Source organism: Camelus dromedarius, chromosome 3 (assembly GCF_036321535.1).
Source record: "Camelus dromedarius isolate mCamDro1 chromosome 3, mCamDro1.pat, whole genome shotgun sequence".
Classification (NCBI taxonomy): Eukaryota; Metazoa; Chordata; class Mammalia; order Artiodactyla; family Camelidae; genus Camelus; species Camelus dromedarius.
The window spans coordinates 114,196,128-114,208,547 of record NC_087438.1 but is presented as its reverse complement, the minus strand read 5'-3'; the positions used below and the strand labels follow the sequence as shown (position 1 = coordinate 114,208,547).

Below are 12,420 nucleotides of genomic sequence, written 5' to 3'. Positions count from 1 at the left end.
TGTTTGCTTTAAAACAATTAAATAGAAATCATTTTCAAATTAACTTTGATAATACTTGATAATTTCCCAGAGGTGGGAAAATGCCATATCTAAAATGTGCATGTTCCTCGGTTCAATCCCCAGTACTTCCATTTAAAAATAAAAAAAAGCTGACAATTTTATGAAACACAACTATTTGTAATACACATGGAGAAAAATAAAATTATTAAAAAATTATTAAAAACATCAACAAAATTATAAAAAATAATAAATATAATAAAATGTGCATGCATACCCATACAGACAGACAGACAGACAGACACAGACAGAGATCTAAGTTTTCATTTTAAAACTTTGCTTATGAATCTGGTGTGATACAGAACTCTCTAGTTTATAAATAACAGTAGAATAAATCATCTACTTGCTCAGGCATTTGTGAAGACTTTTAACATATGTATATAACCTTGACAAGCAATTTTAAGAAGGCTGCTTGGGAAAGAGGGTTCTTTTAGTAGTTTGTGTTTTAAAAGGCCTCTTTTCTTTTTCTTCCCCCCTTGTAAGTATTAGGACTTGGAGATGGTCTAGGTAAGGGTTCCTATAGAGGTGACAAGACTTTTGAGATAAACAGAGGATGTTTTGGGTGAAAGTTGAATTTCCTCTACAGCTGCATTTCCAGTCTTGCAAAAATTTGTGATTTGTAACTTAAATTACATCATTGGTAGATCCACCCATCCAACTGCGTTATGCCTGGTTTTAAAAGGAGTTGTTACAGGAGGGGTAGTACGGCTAACCTTCCGTGGAGGATCGACCTCAGCATTATAAAAAGGAAGTTCAGAGAGAGATGAGTAGCAAAGAGAAGAGCATCGTGGTAGACATTCAGAGGAAAAGGACCAGAGGAAGCTAGAGAGAGATTCTGCTCAGAAGCCTCAGAGGATTTTTCCAATTTAGAAATCCTTTGAGAAAATTGTGAATTATTGCTTTCTCTGAGGGAAGCAATAGTGGATTCATTATTACATTTGGAGGCCTCAGAACACCAACTGAAATGTGTTTCTCATGGTAATCATTGTGTTATGTATAGAAATATCAAGTCAATATGATGTGCACCTGGAACTAACATAGTGTTGTAGACCAATTATACTTCAATTAAAAAAGTGTTCCCCATTCTTGTTGTTTTGTTCCAGAGCTTTTCTCTGAGTGCACAAATAAACTAATTTAGGATTCCCAAATGAGCCTCAAGTTGGCCAATTTAATTGTAAATCATCTCAGGTAGTTATAGTCTGGTGAGATTAATACTTGCAGAATGAGGGCCCAAAGTCTTGTATATAAAGCAAGTTCCAGAAGAAGCTGCTTTGCAGACTTCCCTCTTATACAGTGAACTTCCCATCGTTCCAAAAATAATTACTCACAAAGACAAAACAGGAAATATAGTCCTGAGAACAGAAGCCACCATAGAGGACATCTAAACAAGCTAGAACCTCTACCAAGGCAGGGCATTCAGGTGTAGGAGGAGTTACCACTACAATCCAGGATCACTGAGGAGGCTCTCTATGCTATCTTATCAATGAATTCTTGTAGGTCCCTTACTCAAATCAGTGGTGGTGCTGGAGGAGGGGACAGGTTGCTCTGTATCTCACTTCTGACACCATAATGTTGACCACAAAAACAAAAAAAAAAAACAACACACACACAGAAGGGTACAAATTATTTTATTTGGGAATCTTAGAAATTGCAATTTAGGAGACATATTGGGTAAAACGAAGTATTCTGGGGAAGAGAAAGAGTAAGGGGTTTATAAAGGCAAAAGTCTCAAGGCTGTTAGAGGGTCGTCTTGAAATACAGCATCAGCTTTTCTATTTCTGCAAAAAAGACCATTGAAATTTTAATAACAATTGCACTGAATGCATTTATAAATTTATGTATTACTGCCATTCTAACAATAATAACTCTTCTAATTCATGAACATGGGTTGTCTTTTGATTTATTTACATCTTTTCAAATTTCTTTCAGCAATGTTTTGTAGACTGCAGCGTACAACTCTTTCATTTCTTTGGTGAATCTTATTTTTAGGTATTTTTTTTAATACACTTAAAATGGAATGGTTTTATTAATTTCCTTTTTGGATTGCTGACTGCTAGTCTACAGGCATGCAACTGATTTCTGTATGGTAAAAAGAAACTTGTCTGCAACTTTACTGAATTTCTTCATTAGGTCTAACGGTTTTTGTGGATTCTTTAGGATTTTCTATGTATAAGATTATGCCAACTTTGAATTGGGTTAAGTTACTTCTTCTTTTCCTTTTGAATGATTGTTATTTCCTTTTCCTGCCTACTTGCTCTGGTTATGGCTTCAGTATATGTTAAATAGAAATGGTGAAACTAGCATCCTCTTGCTGATCTCAGAGGGAAGATTTCAGTTTCCAATACTGAGTAGGATGTTAGCTGCGGGCTTTTTACAAATGCCCACATCATGTTGGGGAATTTCCTTTCTATTCTTAGTTTAACTTTTTAAATTATGAAAATGTTTTGGATTTTGTAAAATACTTTTACTACATTAATTGAGACAATCATGTGGGTTTTTTCCTCCTTTATTCTGTTAATCTGGTGTATTACATTGATTGATTTTTGTATGTTCATCCAGATTTGAATTCCTGGGATAAGTCCCATTGGTCATGTTTCATAATCTTTTAAAAATGTTGCCAGATTCAGTCTGCTAGTATTTCGTTAAGGCATCTGCATTTATATTTATAAGGGATTTGGTCTACAGATTTCTTTTCTTTTAATGTCTTTGTCTGGCTTCCATATTAGGCCGGATACTTCTGGCTTTACAGAATGAATTAGGAAGTCTTTTCTCCTCTTCTATTTTTGGGAAGAGTTTTAGAAAACTGATGTTAATTTTTCTTTACATGATGGACAGAATTCACCAGTGACACTATCTGGTACGGGGCTTTTCTTTCTTGGGAGGTTTTGACAACTGATTCAGTCTCCTAACTTGTTGTAAGTGTATTCAGGTTGCCTATTTCTTCGTGAGACTATTTGGATAATTTGCATCATTCTTGGGTTTTGTTCATTTCATCTAAGTTATCTAGTCTGTTGTTGTATAATTCATCATTACTATTCTCTTATCATTATTTTTACTTATTTTAGGTGGATAGTAATGTCCCCTCTTAAATTTATGATTTAGTAATTTGAGTCATCTCTTTTCTTAATCAGTCTAGTTAAAGTTCTGTCCATTTTGTTGATCTTTTAAAGAAACAACATGAGATTCTGTTGATTTTCTCTCTTCAAGATTTATCTCTGCTCTAATCTCTATTATTTTCTTCCTTATTCTATCTTTGTTTAGTTTGATCTTCTTTTTCTAGTTCCTTAAAGTGAAATATTATGCTATTGATTTTAGGTCTGTTTTTCTTTCTAATACAGAGTTTTACAATGACAAAATTTTCTCCAAGCATGGCTTGTGCTGCATTTATAAGTATCGTTCTATTTCATTTTCATTCCTATGAAATTATTTTCCTGATTTTTCTTGTTCTTCCTTTTTTGACACACGGTTAAGAGCATGTTGTTTAATTCCACATATTTGTGCATTTTCTAGGTTTTATACATAAATGGTTTTTCATTTTATTTTATTGTGGTGGGACAAGATACTTTAGATAATTGGCCCATTTCTAAAGAAAGTACACAGTTTTCCTGGGGGAGTGCCATTCAAACAGAAATCAGCCTATCCAGAGCTCATTGAATGCCTTTTACTTTACCCCATCTCCCTCCTTTTTGGGCTCTTGCGTTCTGATACACAATCCACCTGCTTGAATCATCCTAGGGCCAGATACCAGACAAGTAGAATAGCTCCTACATCCCACAACCTGTGAAATTATCCCAGCTTGCCAAATCTAAGCTCGCTCATCCTGGTTTATCCTTTTCTTCTCACAGAAACCACAATAAACGTCTTGCCTACATTTTCCCCTTGCTCATTGTACCTCCTGACTGACACCAGTGCTTTCCTGCTTTCCTGAGTGGTCCCCCTGTGACATGGCTTGGCCACTTCTCATGGTATCTCTGTGTATGACATACTGTTTTTTCAATGACAACTGTCTCCTAATCTGTTGATCTTCCATAGCTAAATAATAATAATAAAAGCTATACTTTAAAGCACGCTTCAGTTTTGACAATATTAAATTATTCTGCTCTTTTATAGCTCTAGTCTTCCCCCTTTATTTGTTGTTTTCACAGATTATACTGTTGTATGCATTTACGTCTTAAATCTGGTAGGAAAGCATTTCTTGACAAGTGGGGTTTTTTGTTTCTATTAATGTACCTAATTTGTTGATTTTAATGTGAAGCAAAAGGGAGAGCGTCCTGGGTGGCCTGTTATTGTTAGGAACATCCTTCAAAGAGGAAAACGGCAGCACCAGAGGTCCTTCTGCTAGCCCTCAGACAGCTAGCTACCATGTTATGCAGGAACCAAATGCTAAGGAACCAAGAGCAAATCCTTAGAACTGAGAGCAAGAAGACAAAATAATGCCTCCAAATACATCAGGGATCCTGAGTACCTAGCTAGACAACACCGTGATTTCAGATTTTGTAGGACCCAACTAAAACGTTCTTGACTCCTGACCACAAACTATTAATCAATTGGAGTAATTTTAAACTGCTAAGTTCATGCTAATTTGCTAAACGGCAATGTAAAAGTAACACAGCTGACTGTTCCCGTATCTTGGCCATTGTGAATAACGTTACAATAAACGTGGAGTGGAGATGTCTCTTCAATAGAATGACTTCATCTTCTTTGGATATATAACCAGAAGTAGGACTGCTGGATCATATGGTAATTCTAATTTTATGCTTTCGGGAGTCACCATACTGTTTTCCATAGTGCTGTACCAGTTTACATTCCACCAACAGTCTACTTTTCTTCACACCCTTGACAGCATTTGTTCTCTCTTGTCCTTTTGATAATAGCCATCTTGGCAGGTGTAAGATAAGACCTCATTGTGGTTTTGATTTGCATTTTCCTAATGATTAGTGATACAGATCACCTTTTTGTATGTTTGTGGACAACATGCATGTCTTCTTTTGGAAAAACATCTAATCAGTTCCTCTGCCCATTTTTTAATCAGACTGTTTGTTTTCTTGCTATCGAGTTGTTAAAGTTCCTTATACATGAGTAGAGTAATGGTTTTTTCCATAAAAGTGAAAATCCTTTTTGTATTTCTTTCAGTTAGTGAAAATGTATACTAACGCCGGTCTTTTGTACAAGAAACGTGGCATAACACAAACTTTCAGAAAGTGAGGGCTACTTTTCCCTTTATGCCATTTTGGCTTGCCAAAGGTTTCACAGGAATGCTCTATTTTCACATATCAAAGGAAACTTGTATATTTGGGGTATTAAACCCTTTGCAAATATTTTTCTCCTCATCTGTAGCTTGTCTTTGAATTTTGTTGATTGTTTCTTTTGCTGTGTACAGCTTTTTAAGTTTGATGGAGTCACTTTAAATTTTGCTTTTGTTGCTTGTGCTTTTGGTGTCACATCCAAAAATTGTTGCCAAGACTGATGGCAAGTATCAATCCTGTCCCTTTTTCTATGCTTTTCTCTAGGAATTTCAGGGTTTCAGGTTTAACTTTAGGTTTAAGTTCTGAAACCATTTTGAGTTAAGTTTTGTGAGTGGTATAAAATTGGAATCAGTTCTTTTTTAGCTTTATTGACATATAATATTATGTAAGTTAAGGTGTACAATGTGTTAATTTGATACACATATATATTTGTGAAATTATTACCACCATTAGCTAACACTTCCATCAAGTCATATAATTACCTTTATTTTTTTTATGGTAAGAACATTTAAGATCTACTTTTTTAACAACTTTCAAGTGTATAATACATTATGGTAAACTAAATAGGGTCTTATTTTATTTTATTTTTGCATTTAGAGATCTAGTTTTTCCAACATGATTTGTTAAAGATACTATTCTTTCCCCACTGAATATTTCTGGCTCCTCTGTCAAATGTTAGTTGACAAGATATGCATGGATTTATTCTGGGGATCTTGATTCTGTTTCTTTGGTCTATGTGTCTGATTTTATGCCAGACATATGCCATACTGTTTTGATTACTATAGTATTGTAATATAGTTTGAAACCAGAAAGTACAATGTCTCCATATTGTTCTGTATTTCTATATCAAGACTTTTTTGTCTACTCGGCGTCTTTTGAGATTTCCTACAAATTTTAGGATTGTGTTCTCTATTTCTTTGAAGAATGCCATTAGAATTTTGATAGGGATTTCTTTGAATATATAGATGGCTTGAGTAGTATGCTATTTTAACAGTATCAACTCAATGTTAAATCTATGAATAAAGGATGTAGTTCCATTTATTTTTGTCCTCTTCAATTTCTTTTGTCAATGTCTTATACTTTTTAATGCATAGAGCTTTCAAATCCTTGGTTAAATTTACTCCTAAGTATCTTACTGTTTTTGATGCTATTATGAATGAGAATGTTTCTTTAATTCTTTTTCAGATAGTTCATTGCTAGTGTATAGAAATGCAAATGAGTTTTGCATGTTAATTTTGTATCCTGAAGCTTTACTGAATTTATTTAGTAGTCAAAGTCTTTTTAATTTGGAGTCTTTAGAATTCCCTTTACACAAGATTATGTCATCATCAAACAGAGACAATGTTTTCCTTTGTGATTTGAATGCCTTTTACTTCTTTTTCTTGTCTGATTGTCTTGGCTAGGACTTCCAGTATATATTGAATAGGAATGGTGAACGTGGGCACCCTTGTCTTGTTCCTGATCCTAGAGGAAAAACTTTCACCCTTTACCACTGAGTATGCTATTAGCTGTGGGTTTGTCACATATGGCCTGTATTATGTTGAGTCATGTTTGTTCTATATCTAATTTGCTGAGAGATTTTATTATGAAAGCAAAACCCAACGCAACAGAGGAAAACAAATCTTTTAATGGATGTCTAGGGACTCACTTCCTCTGTGGTTTCCTATTTGCCTCAAGGATTCTCCTGGGGTCACCTGCTGTTGTCATGTGTGCTTTTAATTGTCTGTATGACCTCAAAAATACTGCCTGCAGGTGGAAACCAAAATGCTCACATCTCCTGACACCAAGCCTTCCTCAAAAAGTAACCAGGAGCACCACTACGTGGGGCAAGCGTGATGTGTTGAAAATCCAGTGTGTGTAGGTTTTAAGTGAGCACAGGTAAAATGAAGAACAGACTGGCTGGGCTTCCAATAATCATATCTACTGGTTTGCCTTGCTTCAGGATAATATTTCCCCTTAATAGAGTTCTTTGTAGCAACTTGAGAAGCCAGGGGTGAATATTTAGTATTGAACAAACATTAAGAATGATGTTACTAAATTAAATCACCTCTTGGATCTGGTTCTTTCTTCAATTTCTGCCCCCTTGTCCGTAGGAGCTTTCCATAATCTCTACCTGGAAATTTAGTAGCCAGCAGGTGGGAAAACATAAGTATTGGGTCTCAGAGGTAAGTAAACCTAGTAAACATCAAAGAAGCAGCATTAACAATAAATCCTCAGTGTTATCTTCATCTTCAGTAGGAATTTACACATCACCACTGGTGCCACCAGGAGGTACCACTTGGTAGGGAGGAAAAGTGGGAAATTTTAATGGGCTTTTCTTGTTCCAATCAGAGTTCTCCTTTCAAAATTTGACCCTCACCCCACCCCTTAACTGCACTTTCCTACCCTATAGATTTGCTGTGGATTGATTTTTGGTTTTTGATGCCTAAATACAATCTGAGTAACTAGTGATTAGGGTAGAAAATTCTCCTTTTAGATTTCCATAAACTTGTAGGGAGGAGTAAATTCTTCCTCTTGAATGCAGGCACAGTCTTATTTCTGACTTAGAGCTTCTGGAATCTGATTTGATTATTATTTCTGAATTTATCCTGATGTGGTTCATATAAGTGTCTGTGAATAAATCTAAAAGAAAATGCAACAGTGTATATTGCTTCGTTTCTCGGTTGATGTGTACTATTTTAGAAAATGACCTCCCAAATTCTATTCAAGCAGAAGGACAGATTCATTTCACGGCACTCTATTTTGCACCCATCTATAGTTTCCAGATCCACAGGCAGAGCACTGCAAAGAAATAAAGTTTATGTGTTTACCTGTTGCATGTCTTGGCGTGGATATCGAAATGGCTACATATGACCTCAAGGCATTTGCCATAGTGAAAATAGTTTATGATTATAGGAAACCCATATTTATTTTGGGGGCTTAACAGAAGACTAAGAATTAAATTATGAAATATCTGAAAACCCAGCATCAAGACCATGAAATTGAGGATGGTGGTGGAAGGAACTCTGGGAAACATAATAGACCATATTAATTGGCTCCAGTTCCTTCTTCATTCATCCTTTCATGGTTCACTGTGAGTGGAGTTAACTTCTTGGCCACATTGATATTGGACTTCTCAGTGTGACTTGCTCTAGTCAGTGGAATGTGATTGAAAGTAATAGATTTCAGTTCTAAGTTTAGGACTTAGGGGCAAATCTTGTGATTTTTGCTTGCCCATTTTGGCTTCTGCTGTCTTCCTTGAGAAGAGCAAGCCCCAGAACAAGAGACATATATATATGGTGGAGTATATATATACGTACTTTGCTGGCAGCCTCAAGCAAAATGCCCCACCTGCCTCAAAGATAGGGGAGCAAGAAAATACATGTTTGTTGTCAAAAGCCACAGAAATTTGTGGAGTTATTTTTCACCTCACATCACTACAGCAATAACTGACCAATAAAAATATTTTTAAAGGCTTTAAAGCATTTCACTTGACTTGTATTTTCCTTTTCTTCCTCTTTTGGTTCAACCAGAACAGTCATAGCCATGGAGGAAGAAAACAAGACATTGACAACAGATTTTACTCTCTTAGGACTCTTCCCCAATATGAAGTATGTCAGTATCCTTATCTACATCATCATCTTGATTTACCTTGTCGCAGTAATTGGGAACTTCATCTTGCTTCTTCTGATATGGATGGACTTGAGGCTCCACACTCCGATGTACTTTCTGCTCAGCCAGCTTTCTCTCATAGACCTGGCCCTCATCAGCAGCACTGTCCCAAAGATGATGGTAAACTTTTTCTCTGGAAGGAAGGATATCACAATTGTTGCCTGTGGAACCCAGATGTTTTTCTTTTTCACTCTTGGGGGTGCTGAATGTATCCTCTTGACCCTCATGGCCTATGACCAATATGTAGCTGTCTGTAACCCCTTGAGATATGCAGTCATCATAAACCACGAGATCTGTCTGCAAATGGTCATAGTGTCTTGGACTGGGGGCATTTTAGTTTCCACAGTCCACACATCCTATACCATGAATCTGCCTATCTGCGGCTCCAGAGAAATCCACCATTTCTTTTGTGAGATGCCAGCAATCATGAAGATCTCATGCAAAGACACTTCCACTTATGAGGTGGTGGTCTTTGTGATGGGCATTGCATTTATCATCATCCCTTTTGGATTCATTATGTCTTCCTATACTTTCATCTTTCTCACTGTCCTTCATATGAAATCTCCCCAAGGCAGGAACAAAGCCTTGGCCACCTGCTCCTCCCATCTTACAGTGGTAAGTTTTTATCTAGGACCATGTGTTTATATGTACATGACACCTGGTTCCTCCCATTCCCCTGATCAGGAGCAGGCTGTGTCTGTATTTTGCACTGTCCTCACACCCATGCTCAATCCACTCATCTACAGCCTGAGAAATAAAGATGTGGTTGGAGCTTTTCAGAAAGTCCTGAGGAAACATCCAGTCTCTAAATGGAAAACATAAATGTCAAGGTGGAGAATAATAATCTAGAAGATCAAGAACAAAGATTCCAGGAGCATCCACAGTTGCATTTTCCAGTGTGAGGAACTTTGCTGTAGCTCTGTAGGCACCCCATATTGTGGAATTCAACTGATAATATTAATTCGATCATAAATACTTTGTGAGGAGCATTTTTGCAATCAGTTTCTAATCATTTGTTTCCAAAATGGATCAATTTAACTGCTGTTCTTGAAACCAGTTCATAAGCATAGAAAAAGTTCCAATCTTCTTTTTATACCTGAAATATTTAGACATCTTTCAGCGTCCTTGAGGCTCAGCCTTATTTGGTATTATTAGTGCTTTAGATCTTGTTCATTCCCATTGTTAGAAACACCAACATCCTAGGAAAGACACATGTGACTGATATGTGAAAAAGAATTGGTTTTTATCAGGGGCAATGATAACATCACATTTTTTTTTCCTTTCAAATGCCCTAGAAAACTCAATATGTTGACCCCATTCTCCCTGCTTGACTTGGGTAAAAGTTTTTTGGCAAGAGTCCTAAGTTCATGGGTAGTGCAGTAAGAGTCTCAGTAATAAGGCCTAAGGTTTGATGCAGAGTTTTTTCTTTCGTTTTCTGTAAATATGTAAATAGTCCTGATATCAGCCCATATGAGTCATAATAAAACTTTATGGGTGAAATATATTGCAAAAGTTGTGCCCCACAGGAAAAAATTTAAATTATAGTATATGTAGTTTACCACCCCTCAGCTCATCAAAAAGCACACTAAAATCTATTGGTCGATAAGATGTGTGGAAAATGGCATTTATGAGCGTTGTTGGTAATAATGTTCCTATTATGGCTTTTTTGGAATCCAATTTATTAAAATTAAATTGTGTTTTACATTCTTTTCAGGAATTCTCCTTCTGGGAATTTTCCAAAATAAATGAAATAAAAGTATCAATAGTTAACATATGTACTTGCATGTATTTTTGTGGAAATTTTTTCTCAAAGACTGGCAACAACCAATGTGACAATGGCTGAATAAATTGTGGTTCATCCATATGACGGAAAGAGCTATTACAAAGCTATTGTAAAGAATGAGTTAAAAATACACAATATAATTAGAAAGATATCCAGAAGGAGTTTTGGGGGGAAGAAGACAAGGTTTGTGGGGGAAACATTATAATGAATGTCTGTATTTTGGTAAAATAAACAATGACCCTAAAGTTGCTATATATGTGTACATTTGTGTGTCAGTCTATTCAATTATCTTTTTTTCTAGTATTATTGAGATATAATTGACATATAACATTGTGTAAATTTAAGGTGTACGATATGATAATTTGATACACATATATATTGCAAAATGTTTATCATAATAAGGTAAGTCAACACATTATTCACTTAAAGTAATTAGAATTTGTTGTGTTTTGATGAGAACATTAAACTTCTACTCTTTGTGTGTGTGTGTGTGTGCTAGACTTTCTTTTTATTGAAGTATAGTTGATTTACAATATTATGTTAGTTTCAGGTGTACAGCCAAGTGATTCAGTTACATATACATATAAAATATATATATATTTAGATTATTTTCCATTAGAGATTATTACAAGATATTGAATATAGATTCCTGTGCTATACAATAAGTCCTTGTTGTTTGTATGGTTGTGGTTAGTGTATAGAAATACACACCTGCTTTGCCATCCAAGGACCAGGGTCCAGCCAGTACCAGGGCAGTGTCTGGCCTGTGTTTATGGATTCCTTCCTCAGGCTTTGGGATTGTTTGTTTTCTTATTTTTGGTATCTGCCCCCTGGTGGATGAGGCTGGACAAGAGACTTATGCAGGTTTTCTGGCTGAAGGAAAAAATGTCTGCCCACTGCTGGGTGAAGCTTGGTGCTGGTCCTCTGGTGGGTAGGGCCCAGCCTAGAGGCATTTGTGGCTCAGGAAGTCGGCTGATGGGTGAGGCTGTGTTCCCACCCAGTATGTTGTCCGGCCTGAGGCGTCCCAGTCTTTAAGCCTACAGGCTGTTGGGTGGGGCTGAGTCTTGGTACTAATCCAGTCAAGATGTCAGCCTCCAGGAAAGCTCATGTAGATGAACACTCCCAGAAGGTCTGCCACCAGCTTTTATGTCCCCAGGGTGAGCCGCAGCCACCCCTACCTCCCCAGGAGACCTTCCAAACCCAGCAGGCAGGTCTGGTCCAGGTTCCTATGAAATCACTGCCTCTGCCCTTGGACCTGGTGCACATGAGATTCTGTGTGCACTTCTCAAGAGAAGAAAGTCTGTTTCCCCCAGCCCCATGGGGCTCCTGGAGTAAAGCCACACTGGCCTTCAAAATCAGATGTCCTGGGGTCTCCTCCTCCCAAAGCCAGAACCCCAGGCTGGGGAGACTGATGTGGGGCCCAGAACTCTCACTCCTGTGGGAGGGGCTCTGCGACTTAATTATTCTTCAGCTTGTAGGTTGCCCACCCAGGAGGTACAGGGTCTGATTTTATTGCGAGCACACCCCTCCTACCGTCCTCCTGTGGTTCCCTCTTTTTTTTTTTAGGGTTGAAGAAAATCTTTTTGCTAGGTTCCAGTCTTTTTATCTTTGATGGTTGTCAACGTTCAGTTGTGGTTTTGCTGTAGTTGCAAGGAGAGGCGAGCTCGTGGTCCTACTTCTCTG

At 37.0% G+C, this 12,420-nt stretch overlaps 1 protein-coding gene and 1 pseudogene across 1 annotated transcript; one reads left to right on the top strand and one right to left on the bottom strand.

Annotated features, from left to right (window-relative positions):
* Positions 1-1,668: 1,668 nt before the first annotated feature.
* The window catches only part of LOC105104219 (1-phosphatidylinositol 4,5-bisphosphate phosphodiesterase delta-3-like), a 34,165-nt pseudogene continuing 23,413 nt past the window's right edge, over positions 1,669-12,420 (bottom strand).
* LOC135321026 (olfactory receptor 2T11-like) lies at positions 8,721-9,776 on the top strand. The gene has a single exon (XM_064484533.1). It carries the CDS (start codon positions 8,829-8,831, stop codon positions 9,774-9,776), a length of 948 nt encoding a protein of 315 aa, XP_064340603.1. The 5' UTR covers positions 8,721-8,828.

What these genes read in the sequence shown, in the direction of transcription:
- LOC135321026 (XM_064484533.1), top strand. Translation starts at nt 8,829, where the DNA reads ATGGAGGAAGAAAACAAGACATTGACAACAGATTTTACTCTCTTAGGA.